Source organism: Prionailurus viverrinus, chromosome A2 (genome assembly GCF_022837055.1).
Source record: "Prionailurus viverrinus isolate Anna chromosome A2, UM_Priviv_1.0, whole genome shotgun sequence".
NCBI lineage: Eukaryota > Metazoa > Chordata > Mammalia > Carnivora > Felidae > Prionailurus > Prionailurus viverrinus.
Genome location: NC_062562.1, coordinates 108,552,948 through 108,579,828, shown reverse-complemented (window position 1 = coordinate 108,579,828; position 26,881 = coordinate 108,552,948). Strand labels below are relative to the sequence as shown.

The window sequence follows — 26,881 nt, the reverse complement described above, 5'->3', positions numbered from 1 at the left end:
TCTCCTTTTGCCATACTTACCTACCAGAAGCTGTTTCCTTTTGTTCACTAATTTGTTAATAAACATACTCTCTATTCTCTAACTTTATGAAAAATACAGTAACAGGTTATTTATAAACAGCATACAAGCATAGATTTTAACAAGATCTATAAAATCATATCTTAGGACATGCACAACATCCTGCTAATTATATCCAGAAAGAATATTATCCTTAAAATCTTCATAATAATTTTCAATTAAGGAATCACTTCAGTGTCTGTCTTTAAATATTTATACACTGCTAATGTTTTACAATGTGTAGTAACTTAAATTCCTTAAACTTGCTCCTCTTGCTAATAACATAGAGAGAGTTATCTTATTGTCCCTTATTTAATATTTTCAATGTTTGGCAGCTGTTATGAAGTTGTTCTTTCAGGTTCCCATCCATTAATAATGCTTTCAGGAATTGTCTCGTAAAGAATACCATAAGGCAGAAAAGAATAAGTGAACTTTTTGGGGAATTTCTTTACTATCTCTTGACTTAGCCTTAAGAAAATCACACAGATTTTTCATTCCAAAATTCAAAATTGCCTTGTTTTCCAGTTTGTTAGTTTGTTTTTAAAAACAAATGTTTTAAGTTACTTTCCTAAGTGAATTATTTCCGCTTTTTATTCAAAGAGAGTGAAACTGACAAAAAGCCACCAGTTTCATTTCTCAGCATTTCATCTACAGGTCCCTAAGGGTCCATGGCTATTGGTGGTGACAGTGATCTCAACCTCTATTTTTCTTCGTTAGGATCTGTTTTCCAAAACAATAATTAATTCGTCTCTAGGAAAAACAAAACAAAGGAAAACAAAAGGGAACTTATTTCTGATTGTAGCTCTACTAACAGGAACCACCCCTCTCTAGTAATTGCAATAGTGGTTGGTGAGAGTCTCAAGAAGGGTCTCTTGGAGTAGGCGTTTGCAGAATTCACAGAAGGAAGAGAAGTCATCCCAGGCCAAGGAAAATTGTAGCAAATAGCATGACACACTCTGAGAACAGTAAGTAGCTCAGCCAACTAAACCATAGGTAAGAGTGGAGGATGCGGAGACATAAGATCAAAAATGAAAATGGGGGCCAGATCTTATGCAAACAGGTTTGTAACCCAGGGGTCTGCACTCTGCCTTTTTTTTAATGCCTGAAAGCTAATAAATGGTTTTTATATGCTTAAATAGTAGAATAATTGCCAAAGGAAGAGTATTTTGTGACACCTGAAATTATATAAAATTTAAGTTTCAATGTACATAAATAAAGTTTTATTGGAACCTTGCCACTCCCATTTGATTACACACTGTCTATGGCTGCTCTTACATAGGGTGGCAAATTGAGTGGCTGTAACAGAGACCATATGGCCTGCAAAACCTAAAATATTTACTGTGTGTTCCCTTCCAGAAAAATTTTGCTGACCCTTGCTGTTGACCAAAGACTTTAAGAGTTTATGCTGTAAGAGAAAAAAAAAAGCCATGGATGGGTTTTTAAAGGATAAAGTGTCTCATTATGAGCTGTTTTGTAAACTGTTTTCTTGGGTGGCATATTTTAAAAATGGGTTGAGTGCATACAAGACCAGTGTCCAACTAAGGCGTCAGCAGATTAGCAAATCAGGACATTTTTTGGTTCCTTACTGTGCTATGAAAATGAAGATATGAAGTATGATACTGACCTTGGGAGAGATAGACAGTCATAAAGAGTAAAATACTCCAAGATGGCAAGAAAGCAACGCCATCCTCTATGAGGTAGGAAGTAAGGAGACTCACATTGGAAGATTCAAGTCCTAATTGATTTGATAAATATAAATTCACCAGTGGTCTAAAAAAATAAATGGATGGAAGGACTGTTTTCAATCATTTTCCAGAGGTTGTTGTTAGTGGCTGAGTTTTAGGTAAAGATTTATTTTGACTTTTTTTCTCTAATATGTTTTATAATTTGGTCAGCTCCTTGTAATATTTTTGATCAGATTCCTTTGAGATGTGCCCAGCTACACTGTTGGTGGTGCATGTTGTGTGTGGGTTGCTGGCCTGTTTCTCTCACATCCATTTCCTGCCTTTTCTTTGTTCTGCTCTGGATTACAAGGGACTGAACCCTGAAAAATTTTCCGGGCTCCTTAACCTCTGTCTTCCTCCTCCTTCTGGCCACTTAGGGCAGCAACAGGAAATTGGCAGGAGGAAGGCAGAAACCAGAGTATTTCCTCCTCTGATGGTTTTGGGCAGCAACTTCAGCAGTGGTTGTGTCTCCCTTGTGATTCCAGTCCTGCTGGAACGCTGGTGTCAGACTCTGGTGATCCCATTTTCCCTCCCCTGGGCTCTCCAGCCGAGGCAGCAAGGGCTTTTTGGTTCATCTGTTGCTCTTGTTAATCTCGAAATTGCTGCCCTGTCTCCCTTTGGTTTTTATGCTCTACCATCAATTTTGGTTTTTGTGTTTTTGTTCTGGACTTGGTTTGGTTTAGTGTTGGGTCAGCTGCTTCGTCACTTCTTTTGTTTCTAAGCATGGTAAAATATGCACAACTCAAAGTTTATCAATTTGACCATTTCTCAGTGTACAATTCAGGGTATATTAAGTCAGCATTTCAAGTGTAGATGGATTTCAGTGGCATCAGGTTACATCACAATGTTATGTAACCATCACCACTATCTATTTCCAAAACTTTTCCATCACCCCAAAACAGAAAATCTGTAATTATTAAGCAATGACTCCTTCTCCAGCCTCTGGAAACCTGCATTCTTTGTATCACTTTTGTAACAGGTTCTCCATACTCAAATCTTTCCTTCAAGCTCTTTTCTTGCCTGCACCTTCCCAAACACATGTTGTGATTCCAGGAAGAGTGTTTCCTGACATCCAGCCAGATAAGGGTGTACAATACCAAGGGTGGTGCATGGATTTATTTTACCTGATACATTTTACCATGCTTTCCATCAAACTTCTTCATAGTAGTCTAAAACTTAAAAGTCATATGTTTGTGTAAAAATCTGTAGATGTGGAGACCATCCTTGCCCTTTCTTTTTTCTTGATGTCCTCAATTTTTCTCTTTGAGTTCTTCTTCTTCTTTTTTTTTTTTTTGAGAGAGTTGATATGAATAAAAAATAATGTTACAGGGGACAAAACATAAGAGACTCATAAATATGGAAAACAAACTGAGGGTTGCTGGAGGGGTTGTGGAAGGGGGGATGGGCTAAATGGGTAAGGGGCATTAAGGAATCTACTCCTGAAATCATTGTTTCACTATATGCTAATTTGGATGTAAATTTTAAAAAATAAACAAAATTAAAAAAGGAAAAAAAATAATGTTACTATTTCTTTAGAACAATAGTCTGACATTATAAGGATAGGAATTGTGATGTACAACTACATCCCTGCTACGATTTGCTTTTTCATGAACTCTATTTACTTTTAAAATGCTTTGTTCAGTTTTATTTATTTATTTATTTATTACTATTTTTAATGTTTATTTATTTTTGAGAGAGAGAAAGAGAATAGAGCATGAGCGGGGGAGGGGCAGAGAGAGAGGGAGACACAGAATCCGAAGCAGGCTCCAGGCTCTGAGCTGTCAGCACAGAGCCCCACGTGGGGCTCAAACTCACAAGTTGTGAGATCGTGACCTGAGCCGAAGTCGGAAGCTTAACTTACTGAGCTGCCCAGGTGTCCCTGTTCAATTTTGTTTTAGCACTTCTCTGTTCTTCCTTCTCCTCCTTCCATCCTGCCTTTAGTTGCTGTTGCAAGCACTGCCTACTTACTGAATCAGATGGAATTTTGGTAGATTGTGTGTGTGTGTGTATGTGTGTGTGTGCGTGCATGTGCGTGAGTGTGTGTATGTGTGGTTTGTACATTTAAAGCTAAATATTGGTGTAATTACTGTGTTTTTAAGGAGTACTGGAGTGTGGAGCTGTTTGGGCAATTTTTTTTTATATAAAACTTCCTTTGATCTGGTTTCTACTCATTGGTAGATTTGTTTTTTCATTGCTCTGTAGCGCACGTTCTTCAAATCATAGCAGAGACGTTCCAAGTTATAAAGGCAGAACTCTTCTCTCCACAAAAATACTTTGATATTCATTAACTGATCACTCCTAGCTCTTCCACAATCCTCTTGTCCATCAAGTGAGCAGTGGTGCAAGAATTGCTTTTATGCCTTGTGTATTGACATGTTGATGTGTGATTAAGGCTGTTTGGCTTATTAAAAGAGAGCACTGGGACAGGGATGGTGGGGAGGACAGAGGGAGAGAAGGAGGAGAAAAGAGTGAATGTTAAAAGTTTCATTTACAAAATCTGTGACCTTGTGCAAGTCATGTAGCTTTACAAATCTCATTCCCAAAAGTATGCGGACCCTCAACGTCTCCACCTCCCATGCTAATGGGGAGCAGTTGGTTATTACCAGCTAGAAGCTTAGGCAGTTGCTGCACTGAGTGAGCAAATAAGTACTGGAGAGGGTAGAATGCTTTTTGTTAAAGAGATCAGTCTGAAAGCTGAGGAAAGGAGAAGAAAACATTCAGCAGGTGGGAGGATGAAAAAGAAAAAAAGAAAAATCACTTTGGAGATTTTTGTGAGGGAGATTGAGAGCAGATACACTTAACATGACAAATACGACTTGGGAGGGAAATGGTGAAAAGGATTTTAAAGACCTTTTTATTTTATGTGCATAACCCTCCCCCCTTTGGCATTTTTGTAAGAGTCTGCAATGCATATATGTATTACCTTCCCATCATTTTTGATTGCCATGGTGTTACTTTGGCCATGATGCCATGCTGTGTCTGGACCACAGCTTTTAAACCAATTACATGTGAAAAGAGGTGCAGAAGAAAGAGACAAAAACAGGCGTTGAAGACAACATTATTTTGTTTTATCCTCACAGAACCCTGCAAGAGCAGTGACATTATCCCCACAGATAATTCAGTAATGCCTGGAAGATCTAAGTTCCTAACCCAGATCTGACTGACTCCATTTGCTTTTGCTTTACAAAATGGAATATGCATATTCGTTAAGTTGGGTCATTTATTACGCAAAGCTATTGAATAAACATGGATATAGACTTTCTTCAATGACATGATGTTTAACACATTTTTACCTTTGAACAAACCAGCATCAGTAAATGTAACGCAAATTTTGCAGTATGTTAAATTCAAAATGGGAAAAAGAGAAAGCTCATGATGACAATTTGAAATATGTTTTCAGATAGAGTGGGAAAGGTTGAGGACCAATACACTCGCTTGCATTGCTGGGATCGTGACAGATTAACACAGAAGCAGCGTCCATCAAAGTGGCTTATTTAGAGATTTTGATTGTAAAACAAAAAGGACAAAAAAGGTGTTAAAAGTTGAGCAAGCATCCCAGTGTGACAGTGTAGCGGTAATCATACTCCCGTCCTTCTGTAAACTCTGCTTGCCCTGTTATGACCATCAAACTGATATATTCACGAATTAGTGAGAACTTAAGGGGCTCACACTTTATATTTTGTGATGCTCTGAAAAGCCCCTTCTTATGATGTTTTAAGTTGTAAATGAGTGAATTTTGATCATTATTATTGTCTGCGACTGACTAGAGCTGGGAGCGAGCGAGCTGACCTGCCAGGTGCCAGAGTCACTGATTAAAGCTGCGAGCCAGATATGATGAGGCCTCTACTACTGCTTGGTATAAGCAGGGGTCTAAAACCAGAGGAAGCACCAACTCCTCCCATTCCATTTTCCCCACACAGGTGAAGGGTGAGGCACACCAGCACAGATGTGAGAGTCGCTTCTCACTGCCGAGGGAGCCCCAAAGAAAATGCTTCAGCAGTTTTATGGGCCCTGGGTTGGGGAAGGAGCAAGATGGAAGGGCTAGGAGTAGAAAAGTACTTTGTACTAAATCAGAGTAGAGTCTTCAAAGTTTCCCCTACTTTCCCCCTAGGTGGGAGGGAGTCTCAGTAGAGGGATCGGAAGAAGCCCTCTGCCCAAGGCTCAGATACAGAGGCAGCAATGAAGTTGCCCAGGCTAAGAATGTCAGTATGTGAAAGAGCGTCTCCGTATGTGAAAATACTGATCTCCGGACCGCACATCCCTCCAGACTGCACCAAGACTGGCGTGACGCCCGCCAGATCCGGCCTGGAAAATAGCATGTCAGATTTTAAGCAGGCACTGGACCCTCCCCCCATTACCTTTATTGTGAACTTTATTGACCTTTAATTTTGCAGACTACCAATAAGCTTATAATTGTAAGGGGGAACATGTGAGAACATTTGTACTCTTGCAAGAAAAAGGAAAACACTGCTCTAGCTATTAATTTTTTTTTTTTTGCTCCTTTCTTGACACTGGCTTCTCAAAACTTGTGCAGCCACGCCACCCCTAAACTGCTGCTATGCCACCGCTCCTTCTCTTCTCTCCTCCTCCTCCTGCTGCTTTTTGTCAACTTTTAATGAGAGGAATCATCATTTTGAAAAATTTGGTTTAAAATGGGCCTATGTGTAGACACTTTTTTCTAATGAGAAATAAGAAATGTACGTAAATTGTATAGCATTTTAAAATGTGAAATTTATGTAAATTGTATAAATTAGAACATTAACTTGGGTTTCATGAATTAACAATGGGAAATGTGGTTTGTATTTAACCACATATAGTGTCACTGGAGGCACAATACTCTTGTCAAGTATCAAGAGAATGTTTCTAATTCCCTTTTCAGGGTAGCATCTAGAATATTTTGGACTCAGCAGTAGTATCTTATTAGAAGACACAAGCACTATGTTTGGTTTGCAAGACACACATAAGTGATTTGGTTCAAATCATGAGCAATTTATATATTAAATTTTTTAGAGCGCCTGGCTGGCTCAATCAGTAGAGCATTCTACTATTGATCTTGGGGTCATGAGTTTGAGCCCCACATTGGGGGTAGAGTTTACGTAATAAATCTTCATTTTTCCATAAACATTGTCACAGTAGAATGCATTCTTTTCGATTTGACCTTGAAATGAGTGAAGGTATTGTAAAATTGGCAAAATTCTCACCATTTTGCCCCGTGCTAGAACTACTGTTTCGAGGGTTGTTTGTCTTTTTTTCTTCCTTTATTTTTATTTTTGGAAGCACAGGGAGAATGTGTCAATGAAGAGAAGGAGTGAGGCAGTAGCAAGACAAAAATTCCACTCTGCTGGGGCTAACCTTTCTTTTTTTCCCCTAAAATTCACCTTTAATTTTGAATATGTTATCTATACTGGAATGAACACTGTGTGAAGGAATTCTGCAAATTGAATGTGTGCCACGTTCACATACAGTGTCTCTCCTTGTAAACATGATGAGATTATCAATGAAACTCCCTGATTTGATCCTGAAGTGAAGGGATGTTATCCAATGAATCATTTGTGTTTGTAGCTAACAGTGCAGGAATGGGACCCAGATGTTTTCTAAAAAGTGGGTTGCACCAGAGGCAAGGAGCGTTACCTAAAGTGGAGGCGGCCATATGGAAGTGAAGGTTGGAAACATCCCATTACAAGTCATATATCACTGAGCTGACAGCAAGGGTTTCAGCTTGTTTTTATTTAAATCATGAAAGCAGCTGCTCAGCTGTCTAGCTGTATTAAATTTAACCCCTTTTCCTGGCAATTGAATTCAGTAATTTATGCAATTTTGATTGGACCACTGCATAAATATCATTTGGAGAGCGTTCAGTTATTCTTGTCCCTTAAATTCACATCCAGACCCATGATTGGCTAATTTTTCTCCTGAATGAGCATGCTTACAGATAATGCACCTGGCTGAGTCTATTAAGGTGAATCGCAGAGGAATACTGTAATTTCGGCTTTGGCAGATAATGGCTATGGTAAAACATGAATAAATGCCAGATAGTTTTTTTAAGTGATCTTTTCTAGCTCTTGGTGTCTTTTACTTATTTTCCTTTAGTTATTTTGCTTCCTTCCTCTTTTCCTCTTAGTGTCTTGCTCCTTCATTTCTCTGGCCAGCGTGCATTTTCAGTATGTGATTCTGCCTAACTCCTGAAGATTTTATTTTCTAGTTGTGCCTCTTGGCTGTTGGAGTTAACCCCTTCACAACTTCACCACCTTTTTTTCTTTAGTCTTTCTTTGCTTCTCCTTGCATGTGTCTCTCGTTCCTCAAACTCTGCCTTTCATAAGCCCTTTCCCAGCTTTATAGCTTGCAGGGTTGGTTTTAATTACCTTTTCATGGGCTCTATGGATCTTTTGGGATGTTCCATGCCTTCCATGAAGTATGTTTTGTCAACATTTGGAAAGCCTTTAACTCAGATTTTGGCCACATGTGCCTCAAACTACCTGTTAATTTAAGATATATTTTATCACTTGCCCACCAAAGTAGAGACTTGTACTATTACCTGTTGGAAAAGTATAGACTTTAATTTCCTGTGGAAAGAAACACTATGGAAAGAAATACAAGTTTTACCCAAAACAATGGGAGAAACTAGCACAATAGGGATAAGCTGATTCTAGGAAAACAGATGAGATTAAGGCAAGAGTTTTGCATTTGTCTGGATTTTTAAGGTAATTACTCAGGTAATAATTCAACATTCTTCCCTAAATGTAGTTAAAGCAACTTGCCTTTTCTCTGCTAGATGATATTTTGTTTGAGACACTTAATCTAAGGGATGCGTTTCTTAGTCTTCCATCTTGTTGATTTTAAAACGATGTTTTGTGTTTAATTATTTTTCATGGATATGAAACTCTTTAGAAAGTGACTGCAATAGTGAGTTATATCCGCAATGATTATGATCCAATGTTTTTCCCCTAAAAATAAGTTGGAAATTAAGGTTTGAGAGTAACTTAGTGTGCTATTAGGTGCCAAAATGATTTGCTGTGGGTCAGTGAGCAAGCTGACATTCTCCTGGGTTGTTTTCTCAAGGGCTGATAATAAAGTAAAGGTCCTTAGTCCTATGCAGAGAGGATTTTTTTTTCTCTCAAAAGCCAACTCTGCCTGAACAGAAATTCTGACCCCATATTTCCACTCTTTAAAAATGTAGCTTGGCTCAATAAGTTAAACAATGAACCCGGCACATCAAGGATCCTTTGTTAAAGTGGGGCCTGTAGAAAATTATGTTGTGATTAATATATTTCCCCTTTTTCTTTTTGAACATCAACTCAAAATGTCCTTCTCAGAATTGATGTCAGAAGCTAACTGCCATCTCACAGCTTAACTGAATATTCTAAGGTTACGTCTGATATGGCCAAACAATGTAGTGTCCCTGTAATCGAAGAGTGAACTGGTTTCTTCCAAGGCAGATCATCTCTTTGGCATGTCAGCCTGAGTTAGACATGAACATAGTCCACTGATATGTAAAGAGTGCATTATCAGATATTATAAAGAGGTTACATAGAGCTCAAAGTTATGCTTTTTGGATATCCTCCAGACCCAGGTTTGATAAGTTGTTAGCCAATAAAATCTGATGTGAGAAAGGCTGGTTTTTATTAGGGTAGAGGATAAACAGGACTAGAGCAAGTAAAGCCAGGACAAACTTTGGTCATATTCACATATGTGAAACATACACAGAAGAGGCTGACTTGTTTCTTTCATTCATTTGATAAATATTTGTTGAGAATTTACCAAGATTTGAATAGTGAGAGGTGCCTAGATGCCCAGGTGAGAAGAGATCTGTGGAAAAACTGTCAAGGAAAAGCCAAGTTTCACATAATGAATATAAGAATTTGGATAAATCCATTTATACAGTACTCAAATAATTAAGAAGATGTCTTAAGATATTTGCTAGGTTTGTGCTTGTCCTCCCTGAATTTTTCATAAACCAAGACATACTTATTTACTCATTTGAACAAGAAATAGTCTTAGGGACTAGCATTGAGTTTTTATTCTGACCTAGTATGAGTAACAACTTTAATAGGAACTGAGTCACCTTAGCAATGGCTAAAAAAACAAAAATCATTAAGCTGACTTTTCATCTCCCAGATTTACATATGTTTGTTTAATGTTTTATTTTTGAGAGAGATAGAGCATGAGCAGGAGAGGGGCAGAGAGAGAGGGAGACACAAAATCCAAAGAGGCTCCAGGCTCTGAACTGTCAGCCCAAAACCCAACACAGGGCTCGAACTCACAAGCTGTGAGATCGTGACCTGAGTCAAAGTCCACGCTTAACTGACTGTGGGACCCAGGTGCTCCTAACGCATATTTTTAAAAACATATAATACTAAGATTGATATGAGTATAATGAGATGCATATACTCAAACTTTGGTTAAGGTTACATATTTTCAGACAATTTTACAAAGGGCTTTGGCAATATACATTGAAAAATTTAGAGTATTTGTAGTCTTTGACACAATAATTCCAACCACAACAACATGCCATAAGAAAATATAAAGATTAAGAGGCGAGGAAGGTATGAAGATCAGGAAGAAGAAAGGAAAGAGGAAGGAAGAGAGGGACAAAGACAGGAAGGGGGGAAAAAAAGAAAATACAAAGATTAGCTGAAGGATTATTGTAGAGAGATTACCATCACCTTATTATTTCTTAAGGCAAATTATCAAGAGCAAATGGAATGCTCAGTTTCAGGGGAATGGATAACAATTGTCAATAATAAAATGACACAACATTGAGAATCTTATTTTTGAAAAATATGTAATCATGTAGAAAATGTTTACATTGTGTTAAATAAAATGCATATCAAAGTATATAGTATGATTCTAGCATGCATTGAACAAAAACAGAAAAAGAGAGAAACAAAGAAAAAAATTGAAGGAGTTAGGCCAAATGTTGATAGTGTCTCCCCAATTATTGCCCCTTCCTCGTCAATTAAGATTATTTTTATTTTCTTTATGATATCCCTACTTTCCAATATTTCTATGACTAATATATTTTTATCACAAAAATTAAAGTTTAGATTCTTCCCAATATTTCTACATGCATAATATGAAACAAAAGTAACTTTTTAAAAATGTTGTAGATATAATTGGACCCTGATACTAATACTGCCAAAACTGGTTTGATCCTATTCATGGCCCAAACCATTATGTCAGATTTCCTATGGGCAGTCCTATCTAATTACCTAGTGTTGGGAAAGGAAAGTGGTACTCAGACAATTAATCACGTACAGAGTTCCAGGGGCATGGGATGATGTTCTCGTGTGTAAGATAGTTAGAGGTCAAATATTTGGCCACAGTGCATACACATAGTTCCAAAGAATAGTGAGGCTCTATGAAATCTTTTTCTTTTTTTTTTTCCTTTTAGATTGTTCTTTTTGTAGAACTTTTTGGAAGACTTGATAGGGAGGTATACTATATACCTCCTTAGCAAGACCAGATCTCTGACTTCTGCAGTGAATTTAAATCTGTTTTATTCTCATTACCCACATGTGATAATCCTGACACACATCAACAGGAATAAATATTATATATCAAAGTTTCATCAAAATGTTACTTCAAATAATAGAGTTTCCATTTGACAGCCTGAAGGTGTGATTTTTCTACCATGTTTGCTTAGAGCATGTACTTGCAGTACATTTCCCAAAAAAATGCTAATGAAAATACTTTGCACACTTGCATGTTTATAGTTTATTTTATCCTTTATCAGGAATCAAGTAATTGTACAGATCTCAATAATACAAATGCCATAGCATTGCTGTTCCTTTGAAGTTAAATGTAGTCATCATCATAATAAATTCTAAATGGGAAGGGATAGGCATTAATCAAGGATATAGAAAAAATGTGTGCTTCAGTGAAAAACTATACATTGTCTAGACTCTTAGAAAGGACCTTTTCAGGTATCAGATTCTTATTCTAGGGAAGCTATTTTACAACCCTACAAATTATAGATAACTGATAGCAATGTAAAATAATTCTTATCTGTAGACATGTAAATTGTGTTCTGTCCAGTCTCTCTAACCCACATGACAAAAATAAATTTTCTCTCCTATTGCAATTCATTTTTAATGCTTTGTAAATGTGCCTGTTTTTAACATTCTTTTGAACCAGTTATAAGACCTGCATGGTTTCCTCACCAAATACGATCTCTTAAAAATGTCCAATTCTTCTATTTGAGATTCACTTTTTTTTCCTGAAATTTTCTTTTTTATAAGGATAATAGAATAGTCACTTTCCACTTGAAAATTTTGTGATGAATTTCAGTATGACATAAAGGTATTACTGAAACTATAGTTTTTATCAAAATTCTTATCTTCTAATTGTATCATGGGTATCAAATAATAACATTTCTAGTAAGCCTTAGTTTCAATACTAATTTGATCAGGAATAATGATCCAGTTAGAGATCCCAATTACTCTGACATTTTAGATTTTCTTAACATCTTCTATATTTTGAAAGAAACTGGATTTCAATATTTTCTTTAAACTTCCTTTTGGTCATTCATTTAAAATTTACAAGGTTATTGGATTCTAACAATTATGCTTCCTCTGCACCCTTAAGATCTTAAAGTGGAACTTGCATTAAATGTAAAATGTAATCAGATGCAATGCTTGATCCCTGAGTATTTATGGGTTCCATACAGACCCATGTGTGTGCATATGAAATTAATGAAATGGCACAATATACATTTAGCGATCACCTGCTAATTCATAGATCCTGCAGAAGAGGTAAAACTGTGTTCCTTGTGTGGAATTTCTCTCCCGAGGGAGGGCAAGTGGCTATTCCTTGAAGGAAGCAGATGCTGAAATTTAATTTTATGGATAGCATGTTTAACATTCAATTGCACAACAGTTTTATAAAAAAAGAGCTCCCATATGTTCGTTCTCCCTTTAAAAGGAGCTGTACAATTCCACTATGCCTGCAAACAAAGGCAAGGTAGCATATCCAACTCCTCAGCAAGGCAAAAAAAAATATCAAAGTTGACTGCTATGAAATCAAGACTCCGTGCTTGATTTTTTTGGGGGGGAAAGAGAATTATGTGTATGGCTGCCACTATTGCCCTTTGTCTCAGCAAGGGAAATAAAGAATTCAAGAAGAAAAGCAAGGAGGAATCTTTTTTTTTTTTTTTTGATCATGACATTTCCCCCCTCTCTTTCTGTGATTATGATGCAGGTAAAGCTGTTATTTCATGAAAGTCACCTCTGCCGCAGTCAGCATTATCAGCCAGATCCAGAGATTTGATAGATGACTTATAAGAACTGAGCTCTGGCTCAAGGAATTGACAGATGAACGTTACTTCCAGAAGGGTTGGAATAGATTCATGGAAATCACCCTGTAACTCTGATCCGACACACATGTCCTCAATATCCAGAAGCCAAATAGAGGCCAAATGATTCTTTTACATTTTCTATTGGCCCAGTACCAATGAGGCACACTGATTCAGAAAAATAAAAAATAAGTTTATCCAATTTGCCTCTCTTTCCTTCTAATCTTGGGGGGGATAAATCAAAAAATTTAATGCCATTATTTTGTTTTTCCAAATGCTCTTATGGTTTTTATTATTTTATAAGATTTATGACTATCAACAGAGAGACTAGCATCATTATAAGCCCCCATATCACTTTGGGCACCTACTTTTTAAAAAAAGTAGACTGATTTTATTTCTTTCAAGGAACAGATATTAAAAACCACATATGATAATAATAACTATTATCACATATTGACATCAGTCAATATCCAGTTTTAGACTTGGTTTTATAACCAGCTCTAAAATTTAAACACTTCTAAAATGAAATTAATTTTCTATTGAAATAAGTTATAAATCCATATTTAATGAATTATTTCTGGGTTAAGGCAACATGTTATTAATGTATTAATACATTGTAATGTATTACATCTAAAGACTAACTTTGATATGCACAAAATACTATGTCAAGTACTTTAGAGAAAAATAAATTGACTTTGGTATTTTCCCTTCCCTGAAAACACAGCTAGGTAGGTACCTAAGATATACAGTAGCCATCCTACCTAACAATATATAGTAAACACAATTAAGAGAAATAAGAAAACGAAATTGGTGGTTTAGAGGAAGTGGAGATTCTGTATTTTGGAGAAGAACTGCGATCACAGAAGATTCCATGAAGGAGGTAACACTGAGGCCCACCTTGACCGTGGGATGTAAAAATCCAGGACTGGAGGAGAAGAGAGTCGGAGGGAGGGAGTGTTAAGAGCTGTACAACAGGAAAGATCTGTGCTATATTCAGGAAACATGTAATGAGCTGTCTGGTTTGTCTGGAAATATATTAGGGGATTATCAGGAGAGCATAAAAATATTTTCTTATGTCTATGCTCCTTGGAGAACACATTCATTCTCATGGTTTAAACCCCTAAAATTCCTTAAATCCATCTTTTTCTGTCCTTCCCATAGCCAATAGTACTGTAGTTCTGGCCACTGGCCGCTGTCATCATCAGCTTACTGAACAGTGTCCTAACAGCCCTCTTGTCCAGGTTGCCAGGCTCCATGCCACACCACAGCCAGGTGCATATGAACAAATCTCTTCCTATCACCTGTGCTGAAAACCTCTTGGTTGCCTGTGCTGTCTCATGCAAGCCTCATCTCTGTGTATTCTCTTCTTGCACTTTTGTAGTTCGACCTCTCCGATCATCTCTTAATTCTTCCAGGGAGTCACTTTTTTTAACTCCCCTGATTGTTGTCTCTGTACCCAAAATTTTCCCTTTTTTCATCTAGCAAACTCTCCTTTATAACCTAATGTCTCATTTTAAAAATCTATTTGATTCAATCATGCATTCATTCATTCATAGCTACTTAGTTGAGAAGATACTGTGTTCCAGGCACTTTATTCTTCCAAAATACATTCCTTGTTCTCCTAGATTGTATTGGGTGCCCCTGGTACACACAGCACCCTGTATTGTAATCATCTGTGCAGTTGTCTGTATTAGCTATTCTAATTCAACCCTCATAAGGGTAGAAATGGCCTGGTTGATGATTGATTCAAGATTAATAATCATTTGCTGAATAAATGGTTTAGTTATCACCTTTATGTGGATGAATGTTATATAGATAACCCATGCACAGAGATAATCAATAAAAATTTGATTAATAAATTAATGAATTTACTCTTTTCACATCAAACATTATTCTGCCAGATTTTCCTTTTTTTGTTTGTTTGTTTAGATTTTCCTGTCTTGATTAATCTCCTCAATTTATCGCACATTTTTAAAATTTTTGTAGTAGTATTTTACAAAAGCTTCAAATGAGATCTTCCTACTGCAGTTTGGTTTTGAATAGACCCGTTCAATTTTACTTTAACTCTCAATTATGTTCAAAAAGAGTCCGGCTGGTCCCCTCTACGACAAGCTTGACTGTGAACCTCACACTTGAGTTGTGTTAGCCTTTATTCATACTTCAGGTCCAATCCAGTACTTAAGCCAGCAGAAGTACCACCTCTGTCTACTCTGAAGCTACCCTGAGTTTGGATCTTGTTGCATCTCTCATTTTTTTTAATTACAAAATTTTTACAGTACAATTTAAAAAAATTTTTTAATGTTTATTTATTTTTGAGATAGAGAGAGACAGAGCATGAGCAGGGGAGGGTCAGAGAGAGAGGGAGACACAGAATCTGAAGCAGTCTCCAGTCTCTGAGCTGTCAGCACAGAGCCGGATATGGGGCTTGAACTCATGGACCATGAGATCATGACCTGAGCCAAAGTCAGACACTTAACTGACTGAGCAACCCAGGCCCGCCTCAATTTTGTATTTTAGATTGACCCACATTGGAATATAAAACTGTAATTAATTTTTTAATTCAGTTTTTACCTACTTTTTATCTACCTTACAGTATTTAATTGGTTGAATATATCAACCATATATTCTTTTTGATAGATTTAAGTCTATTAATTCCTTTATATGATTTTAGATGCCTCTCACAAATTTGATATGCAGTATTTTTATTGTCATTTAGAGGTATATGATAATTCCCCTTCTAAATTATATCAACTGACAGATTAGTTATCAATGTTATTTATATCCCAAATATTTGATTTTCAGTATATTTATTTATTCTATTTTTATTCCTTTTTGATCAGAAACTGTGGTCTGTATATAATTTTACTTTTATTTGTTACGAGACATCATATATATATTATTAGTAATGCTTAATCTTCTTACTAAAATTTTACTTGGTAATCTGTACATTTTTAAAAGAGAGATATTAAAATCTCCAGCTATATTTATGGGCTTCGGTACTTCTTTTTTGTAATTCTATCATTTTTATTTTTTTGTGTTTTAAGATTAACTTGTTTGATTCATCCAGATTCAGCACTGATACATGTTTACAGTGAATTGTTCATTTTATAACAGTAAGTAATACCTCTCTATCTTTAAAACACTTTCCCTTAAAGTTTACTATACCAAACGTCACTATTCTTAATCTTCTACTTAATCGACTTCATATATAGTGTGCTACTTTTTTCTTTGAATCTTTCTGTATCAGCAAGTGTGAATATATATGCACACATAATAAACATAATGAGTGGATTAAAGTTTATTTCATCAGTTTTAATTTGTCATATATTCTCTATGCTTCTTTCATCCTGTTCTTGCCCCATACTGTATATTACATTGACTATGATGTGTGTGTGTGTGTGTGTGTGTGTGTGTGTGTGTGTGTGTATGTGTGTGTTTTACAAAATTTATTTTACTATCTTGGGTATTATATGTTTCAGTTCTTTTAGTGCTTAGTCTTACATTGTAATGTTGATTTAATAATGCTTTGAATCTTACCATTCTATCTCCAAAGTTGTTAACTAGGATTTAATTCTAACTAGTTTTAAACCTCTTATTTGTTATTAATGAATATTATTTAATTTATTGTAATAAGCCAGTGTTCACTTGCTTTTCCAAAGTATACCTCCCTTGTTGGTCTTTCTTTTTCCCATTTTAAGATTGCCTACCATATTTCCTCCTTGTTTTAATTTGATTTTTTCTGAAGTATAAGATATAAATTTTTGGGATTTTATAACAATGGTTTATGATTAGTAAACATTTTTCTTTATTTGAAAATGATTTCACTTTACTTTCTTTTTTATTCTTTTTTTTTTAGTGTACATCCAAGTTAGTTAGCATATAGTGCAACAATGATTTCAGGAGTAGGTTCCTTAATGCCCCTTACCCATTTAACCCATACCCCCCTCTCACAACCACTCCAGTAACCCTCTGTTCTCCATATTTAAGAGTCTCTTATGTTTTGTTCCCATCCCTGTTTTTATATTATTTTTGCTTCTCTTCCCTTATGTTCATCTGTTTTGTATCTTAAAGTCTTCATATGAGTGAAGTCATATGATATTTGTCTTTCTCTGACTGACTAATTTCGCTTAGCATAATACCCTCTCGTTCTATCCATGTAGTTGCAAATGGCAAGATTTCATTCTTTTTGATTGCTGAGTAATACTCCATTGTGTGTGTGTGTGTATGTGTATGTATGTGTGTGTGTGTATATATATATATATATATATATATATATATATATATATCTCACATCTTCTTTATCCATTCATCCATCGATGGACATTTGCATTTGGGGTCTTTCCATACTTTGGCTAATGTTGATAGTGCTGCTATAAACACTGAGGTGCATGTGCCCCTTTGAAACAGCATACCTTGTATCCCTTGTATAAATACCTAGGAGTGCAATTGCTGGGTTGTAGGGTAGTTCTATTTTTGATTTTTTGAGGATCCTTCACACTCTTGTCCAGAGTGGCTGTACCAGCTTGCATTCCCACCAACAATGCAAAAGAGCCCTCTTTCTCCACATCCTCACCAACATCTGTTGTTGCCTGAGTTGTTCATGTTAGCTGACAGGTGTAAGGTGGCATCTCATGGTGGTTTTGATTTGTATTTCCCTGATGATGAGTGATGTTGAGCATTTTTTCATGTATCTGTTGGCCATCTGGATGTCGTCTTTGGAGAAGTGTCTATTCATGTCTTTTGTCCATTTCTTCACTGGATTATTTGTTTTTTGGGTGTTGAGTTGGATAAGTTCCTCATAGATTTTAGATACTAACCCTTTATCTGATAGGTCATTTGCAAATATCTTCTCCCATCCAGTCAATTGCCTTTTAGTTTTGCTGATTATTTGCTTCACTGTGCAGGAATTTTTTTATAATTTTTATGAGGCCCCAATAGTTCATTTTTGCTTTGGTTTCCCTTGCCTCTGGAGACATGTTGAGTAAGAAGTTGCTGCGGCCAAAGTCGAAGAGGTTTTTGTCTGCTTTCTCCTTGAGGATTTTGATGGCTTCCTGTCTTACATTTAGGTCTTTCACCCATTTTGAGTTTATTTTTGTGTATGGTGTAAGAAAGTGGTCCAGGTTCATTTTTCTGCATGTCTCTATCCAGTTTTCTCAGCACCACTTGCTGAAGAGACTGTCTTTATTCCATTGGATATTCTTTCCTGCTCTGTCAAAGATTAGTTGGCCATACTTTTGTGGGTCCATTTCTGGGTTCTCTATTCAGTTCCATTGGTCTGAGTGTCTGTTTTTGTGCCAGTACCAGACTGTCTTGATGATTACTGCTTTGTAGTACAGGTTGAAGTCCAGGATTGTTATGTCTCCTACTTTGGTTTTCTTTTTCAAGATTGCTTTGGCTATTTGGGGTCTTTTCTGGTTCCATACACATTTTAGGATTGTTTGTTGTAGCTCTGTGAAGAATGCTGGTGTTATTTTGATATTGCATTGAATATGTGGATTGCTTTTGGTAGTATGGACATTTTAACAGCATTTCTTCTTCCTTTCCAGGAGCCTGGAATATTTTTCCTTTTGTGTGTGTGTGTGTGTGTGTGTGTGTGTGTGTGTGTGTCTTCTTCAATTTCTTTCATAAGCTTTCTATAGTTTTCAGTGTATATAGATTTTTCACCTCTTTGGTTAGATTTATTCCTTGGTATTTTATGGGTTTTGGTGCAGTTGTAAATGGGATCAATTCCTTGATTTCTCTTTCTGCTGCTTCATTGTTGGTGTATAGGAATGCAACCAATTTCTATACATTGATTTTATAACCTGCCACTTTGCTGAATTCATGGATCAGTTCTAGCAGTTTTTAGGTGGATTCTTTTGGGTTTTCCATATAGAGTATCATGTTATGTGCGAAGAATGAAAGTTTGACCTCCTCCTGGATGATTTGGATGCCTTTTATTTCTTTGTGTTGTCTGATTGCTGAGGCTAAGACTTCCAATACTGTGTTGAATAACAGTGGCGAGAGAGGACATCCCTGTCTTGTTCCTGACCTTAGGGGGAAAGCTCTCAGCTGAGAGCTTTACCCATCACTTTACTTTCAATATTAAGTGACAGGTTAGCTGGCATAGGGCTATTGGTTGACAGCCAATATTTAGAGATTTGCTGAGATTTGAAAATAGTTCTTTACTGTTTGACCAAAAGTCTGATATATTTATATTTTTCCTCTTAACCTAATATATCTTTGTTTCTGGTTCCCATTAAGATTTTTGTTGTTGTCATTAGTCTTGTGCAGTTTCACTAAAATGGTATAGTTTGTTCTTTGTTTCTCTTTACCTTTCCTGGGCTTCATTGTGGTTTCTCAGTTGAGGGATGCAATGACTTCTATTTTTCCTTCTCTCCTGAAATATTATCATCCATTACTATTTCTAGTATTACTATTTCCTCACCATTCCTTTTATTTCCTCTTCCTTAATTCCAATTCTACATGTTAGATTTCCATGACACCAACTCTTTTTCATATTTTGTTTCCATAACTCTGTCTATGGCATTTCCATCCTCCAGTTTCCTAATTTTATTTTCTTCTCTATGTAATCATTTTTTTACCAGCTTCATTAGATTTTTAAATTCAATAGCTATGTGTGTTTTAAGATGTTTTTATTTGCCTTATTTGTAAATTTATGTATTTTTTAGTCTCTTGCTGTTCCTTATTATTTCTATTATTTTTTTAATTCTTTAACTTTTTAAAAATTATTTATGCTATTTTTTTTCAGTTCCTCTATTACTTCTTACATTTGTGATATAGATTTTCCATAGGCTGAATATGTTAAAATCTCCCTCAGAAATTTTTTTTGATAAAGGAGCCCTTTATCAGTGAAGATTGCTATATCCCTGGGCTTCTCAGGTGCTTTGGCATTTGAAAGCATCTCTATGGTATTCAACATGTCTTTATTTGGGGGGCTCAGAAATTTCATGTTATTTATGTTAAGTTCTCTGCTTTGGATATTTGAACCACATTCACTTGTAGAACAATTTTGGCTTTTCAGTTTCTTACAGAGCACTTTTATTTTCCTTCACCTCTAGAATAGAGGTGAGATCTTTATATAAGGATATATATAAGCATATATAATCTAAGCTTATATAAGCATAGATCCTTAATCCTCTAGCATAGGATTAAATCTTCCTTGCCACTTCTCTAGGCTATTACTTATTTTTTCTAGTACCTTTTCATGGATTGGGCATCATTTAGAAGATTATCATTTCCAGCTCACAGCCCCCAGATTGAAGGCCACATTTCATGCCTTCATTCTACCTCTGGCCTTGTATTCCCTCCCTTTTCTGTTCTTTTCTCTTAACATTTAATCTTCTCTTTCTTTCTTTTGAGATAAGCTACATGTTAACTTTCTAAATGGTATATTTAGCCAGAATTCTGTTGTATTCGTTGAAGAGAGTTCTGTATCTGTATAATACGTCACTCTGCAGAAAGTCCTAATCCCTTGTATATTACATTCTATCTTCTCTGTATATTATTATCTTATATTATTTTTTATCACTTTGTTCTTACACATATATAGAATCATGATGTATGGTCAGCGGATATATGTTGATCTGTTGATCCTGACATTTCCAACTCTGTGGTGTAATAAGCAATTCTTAGTTTTATGTTTTATATTTTATGTAAAAAATGGCCTAAACAATAATATACTTGATTTTATCTGGCATATTCTGAATTAAATATGCAATTTGACCATTTTTTTATATTGTAACTTTTTTTTACCATTAAGAAAATTTATTATTATTGTTTAATCTTATTATTGCTACTATTTATAAGTGATGCATATAGAATTTCATTCCAAAGATTTGGCTTATTCTTTCACCATAAATGTATAATTGTTATGGTGTTAATGTCAAGGCTTCTGAAATTTAGAATTACTCACAAGTATGTTCATTCGTGGCTACAGTTAAAAAGGAAAGGGAAAGGGAAAGGGAAAGAAAAAAGAAAAAGAAAAAAGAAATCCTGTAAGTCATCACAGAGAAAGTATAGTTTTCTAACTCCCATTTAAAATTTCCTCAGGAGAGCAGGCAAGCCCTTCATGGACTTGAACAGAGTTGGGGTTTGATCACAAAGCCATAAATTCTCTTTCTGATTGCTATTTGGCCTGAGGGCTTGTTGGAAGCATCACCGTCCTAGTTAGACTGTTTTCCAGCTTTTAAATATACTAGAGTATGATCGTATTATGTGTTGACCCTGATTTATGTTGAAAACTCAGAAACATTTTTTCCAGAAGAAGTGCTTTGTGTATGTGTGAGCCTTTGAGGCCTGGCCCCATCTGAGAGTTGACTGGCTCACCTCAGTGTACTGTTCATTTATTCAGATGGCTGGACTCTAAAGGAGGAATCTTTAAATATCCAGTGGTATTTCAGTGAAATAAATATTGTGAAGCAGATATGGGTTGTTTAAAACATATCACTATGATGTAATATGTCAATGCTCAATTATACATTTGCATGCACCTTAAAAAATTCTGTCTCCAGAGAAAAACTGATTGTCATAATACTGCATTTCAATTAAACCCACATCCTAGGCATTCTGAGGTCCAAATTCCTGCAACCCTCAAGTTAATGTGTTCCATGTTGTGGGGTTAATTTACATAAAGTTCTGGAGCTCCTGCTGCACTGTTTCAAATCTTGGTAGCTTTGATATTCTCCATAGTGCTATACACAAATATTGTAAACTAGTTTTCACAGAGACAAGTTATGATTATCAGCAGGAATTAGTTTCATACAGTGATCTCTAACCATATTGTACCAGAACATTACCCAGACCCCCTCACTTCTGAACTTCATTTTTCAGTCCCTATAAAACACATCTGTTCCACTGTGTGTGTTTTGAAAATTAAATATACTAATATCATCCTGACTGACCCGGCCACCAAACTCATGTGGGAGAAATCCGGTCCACAACCCAAGCTGTGTTGAGTCTTCAGGTCTTGTGGGAGCTTGTAACTCACTTCACCACAGCAAAGAAAAAAAAAGTAAAGCAAGAGAAAAAGGAAAAAAAAGAAGCAAAACAAAGAAAAATAACATTTCTAAATATGTGTGCTTTCTTCTGATAAGAGCATAGAGAAACTTAGTCAATTACAAAGCAATTTAGCCAATATTCATATTCATCCTGGTGAAATTTTCAAGGTCACAACAGTCATCACATCCTAGGATTTTGTAAAGTTTCTCTGTAAAACTTCTACTTCATAACAAAAGGAATCCCAGTACTAAAAACTCTGGTGAACTAGTTCATTACAGAGGGTCAGAATTAGGTCAAGAGAAAAAGTAGTGTTGAAATCAAAATACAGTTTAATTATAACAGAAAAACTTAGTACTTGGTACATCTCATTTGTTGTGACAGAATTTTTACTGGATTTATTCATTTGAAAGTTTGAAGTAAAACTGGGGCCTTTGGAGGTTTTATAGGATCATTGCTGTCAAAGATATAGTTAGAAATAGCAAAGGACACAAAAAGTTGAGGATAGTTAAAACATTTTAAAACAAAATTTTTATGTCAGAGAAACCAAACTAAATATTCTCCTGTATATTAACGTAAAGTGAAGTGATGTCATATGTACATTCAAGCTGATTTTAGAATTTGGAATTTATTGCCAACTCCAAGATATACTCTGCTGTCTTATTTGATCCTCACAAAAGCAAACACATCCATTTAACATGTACTAGAGTGGTAAAGGCTCAACATTAAAAATTAAAGGAGGTAAGGGGCCCCTGGGTGACTTCCTCATAAGCATAGGACTTTGGCTCAGGTTATGATATCGTAGTCAGTGACTTTGAACCCCCTCCCCCCCCCCACCCCCACCCTGCGTCAGGCTCTGTGCTGACAGCTCAGAGCCTGGAGCCTGCTTAGTATTCTGTGTCTTCCTTGCTCTCTGCCCCTCCCCACTTGTGTGCGTGCACCCGTGCACTCTCCCTCTCTCGCTCTCTCTCTCTCTCTCTCTCAAAAATAAGTAAACATTAAAAATTTTTTTTTTCAATTAAAGAAGGTAAACTTACAAATAACCAGAAACAATTTAGACCTCATCATCATCTCTCTCTCTCCCTCCCTTTCTTCCTTTCTTTCTTTACCTTTCTTCCTTCTTTTCTTCTATTCTTTTTTCTTTCTTTCTTTCTTTCTTCACTAAGTTTTGCCATTTAATCCAAGGGCAAGATTGGTTTAAATTATCAGACGTCTACCTAGAGACTTTCCTTTGTTAATTTCTTCAGTCTGGCAAAATAGTTCTCAAACGTGAGTGTGTGAAAGAATTACCATTAAGGGTTTGTATACACAAAACCATGTGTATTATACTATAGAGGTTATTTAAGGGATTTCCTAGAGTAATTTTAACTCTGGACAACTTTTGAGGCATGTGCTAACTTCAGAAGCTAACCAGGGAGGTTCTATTTGCCCTTATTTATGAGAATTAGTAACATATTTCTCCAGAATCCATAAAATATATCTTTTGACATAATTATAAACATATTGTAGATACAAGGATATTTTCTGAAAACTCATACTGTAATAAAGTGTAATTTTCCCCTTATCCAATATTTGATATTGGTTGCAAGCTTCACCCTTACTTTTTATCATATAATAATTGTTTTTAAGGATTTCCCTCTATCCTCATTCTCTCTCAATGAAGAGAGAAATAATCAACAATTACTTATGGACTAGATAAAAACTAACAATTTTGAAGTTTTTGTTTTATAACTTGATCTAGAGAATATATTAGTGGCCACACTGTATTTCTTCCCCCAACCCCAGACTTACTGAGGTATAGTTGTATTTCTTGAACTATAAATGAAAACAGGCCAAGTATTTTACCTCTGAAATTTCTTTTGCTCTTAAAACCCATCATGATTTACCAATAATCATGATTTGCCAATTTACCCTTTGGTGATGTCCACTAAGTTATTTTTCAAAGATGAACCTAATGTGTATTAACATTAAAACTTTTATGTGTCAGAGTGCTGGGAGAACAGATTATGTCCAAGGTGAAGATAAGGGATTTTGATTTCGAGAAATGGATGTTTTGGGATCCATCTCTGCCATCCTTTGCCAGTATTTACATATATTTCACATGTGTGGAAAATAATTTGGTGGGGGGAGTGGCTATTTTATTTTATTTTATTATTTGAGTAGAGTCAGCACACAATGTTACATTAGTTTCAGGTACACAACGTAGATATTCAACATCTCTATGCCATGCTCACCACAAGTGTACCTACCATCTGTTACCATGCAACACTGTTACAATATCATTCACTGTATTCCCTATTCTGTGCTTTTATCCTCATGACTTACTCATTCAATTACCGGATGCCTGTTTCTCCCACTCCCTTCACCCATTTTTCCCCTTCCCTCTGGAACCATTAATTTGTTCTCTAGAAAACTGATATTTTTAAGGCTTTTCGCTTGTCATCCCCTCTGTTATTTCAATTACCTTATGGTGCTAGTAATTAGGGCAAGATGAAGAAGTATTTCTGATGTATACTTTTTATTAAAAACTTAATTATTTTGGGAGCTATCCTCAGACCTTTCTCGCATTACAATATTGTGTTGGCCAATTCTGTTATTTTTTTCAGATAATAGAACAGAATAGACCTTATAAATTATCTATTTCCACTCTAATTGGACTGAAAACGAAGCTAACATCCAGAGAATATGAAGTATTTGATCATTTCATGACAAAAGGGACAAGAAATCAGGTTTCAAGTTTCTCAGTGTTTTTTCCAGGACACTGATGTGGAATTTTGAATGCTTCTTTATCCCGTGATGGTGATTTTCAAAAGTGATAGATGAGGATACAATGGGATGAAAGAAGTAAAAATTAGAATTTCTATTTACAGTTGTTTTATCTCATCCTTCTTTTAAAAGAAATGTCTTTTTTATGAAGCTTATAATACACAAATAATAATTGAAAAATTTAAAGGCTAAATGAAATGGGGGGGAAGAACTGTAATATTTTCATAATAAATTTTAGAAAACATTGCTGTAGAAATTGACCTAATATCAGTAGTAGAAATAATAACAAAATAGCATCAAAACTACTGATATTTGTTAAGCACTTGCGTATATGAAACCCCAAGTTTTTATGTCCATTCTTTCATTTAATTATTTCAGCTACCTTGTAAGATAATCCATATTTTTCAGGTAAAGGTACTGAGATATAGCAGCACTAAATAACTTCCTCAAGATGGAATTATCATTGAAAGCCACTTCTTTTGTATTCAAACATACAACTTCAAAACACTGAGTTATGAGTACTTGAGGAAACACTCTATCTGCTGAATGAAGATGATTTATCTCTTATTCATATAAGAATACTATAAGGTAGCTATGGCAAATAATCATTTTACAAATAAGCTAAGTCAGTGGGAAATTTAACATATCTCTGTGATTGACCTCATTTTAGTAAAACATTTATTTTATTTAAAAATTTTTTTAACATTTATTCATTTTTGACAGTGAGAGAGACAGAGTGTGAGCCAGGGAGGATCAGAAAGAGAGGGAAACAGAATCTGAAGCAAGCTTCAGGCTCTGAGCTGTCAGCACAGAGACCGACGTGGGGCTTGAACTCACAGACTATGAGATCATGACCTGAGGGGAAGTCCAATGCTTAACTGACTGAACCACCCAGGCGCCCCAAACATTTTTGATATTTAACCACAACATTGTGAAGATAATTTTGCCTGAAGATTTAAAAATAAGATACATACAAAAATACCAGTCCTTAATAGATACTTCACAAAAAACTGTGTAGATCTAAGTGTGGATTCAGGGGCTATATTGCTTACCAGTGAGTTCTGTCAGCAGTGGACTGCCTGACGAGAAACAAGAGTGTGATATATATGTGTATAATGAGTACAACCTAATGGGGACTGGCTCAATGCAATTTTTTGTGCTTGTGTTTGCCTTTGAAGTAGGTTCCATGCTATTTTTTCTTATGGGTGCCATACCTAGCACTAAATAAATAATAAATAGAATAATATGGGTATTTATTTTTAAAGACTATTATTTTAGTGGTTGCGACTTTAAGATACTAGATTTTACTAAATTGAATCTATACTGAAAATTTTGAAGGCTTTTCAATTGTTTTGATTGTCTAGCAGGATGCTTTACAATAAAGCAAAGGTATAGAACAGTAATTCCTTGCTGGCATTTTACTATTCTTCCTCCATTATGTCCTTTAAATTTGGCCCCTTCCTTTACATTATATTGTCAGTCTTAGTCAAAAAAACTTATCATGCCATCAGCTTAGTTCCACTTAGAATTGTCTTGACTCAGCTTTGCTTAATATATATATATACATATATATATATATATATATTTATTTGTCGAAGAATATTTCAAGAAATACTACTACTAAAAAAGTTATGTCTATTGTAGAATTTTCATGGAAGACTATTTCCATTATATTGCTCAGCATCCCCCTGGAATAATATCTGTGTATTATTAAACAATTATATAAAACAATTATTTTTAACATAATTTTAGATATGAGTAGGAAATTTGGCACCTAGGTGGCCCAGTCGGTTGAGTGTCCAACTTTGGCTCAGGTCATGATGTCATAGCTTGTGGGTTCAAGATCCACGTCAGGCTCTGTGCTGACAGCTCAGAGCCTGGAGCCTGGTTTGGATTCTGTCTCCATGTCTCTCTGCCACTCCCCCACTTGTGCACGTGTACATGCTTGTTCTCTCTACCAAATACAAATATTAAAAAAAAGTAGATATGACTAGGAAATTTAATTAAATATGAAGGATCAAAACAGTATTTTGGTGACAGAAGTGGG

The 26,881-nt window shown here is 35.6% G+C and overlaps 1 protein-coding gene across 5 annotated transcripts in view; it reads left to right on the top strand.

The window, feature by feature from the left end:
* The window catches only part of AGMO (alkylglycerol monooxygenase), a 400,045-nt gene that overhangs the window by 349,175 nt on the left and 23,989 nt on the right, over window positions 1-26,881 (top strand). The window contains exon 14 of one of the 5 annotated variants that reach the window (XM_047851086.1): window positions 16,116-16,184. The exons of the other annotated variants lie outside the window; for them this stretch is intronic. Within the exon in view, the coding sequence (XP_047707042.1) occupies window positions 16,116-16,166 (51 nt within the window). The 3' untranslated portion in view covers window positions 16,167-16,184. The remainder of the gene's footprint in view (window positions 1-16,115; window positions 16,185-26,881) is intronic. 5 annotated transcript variants of the gene reach the window in all.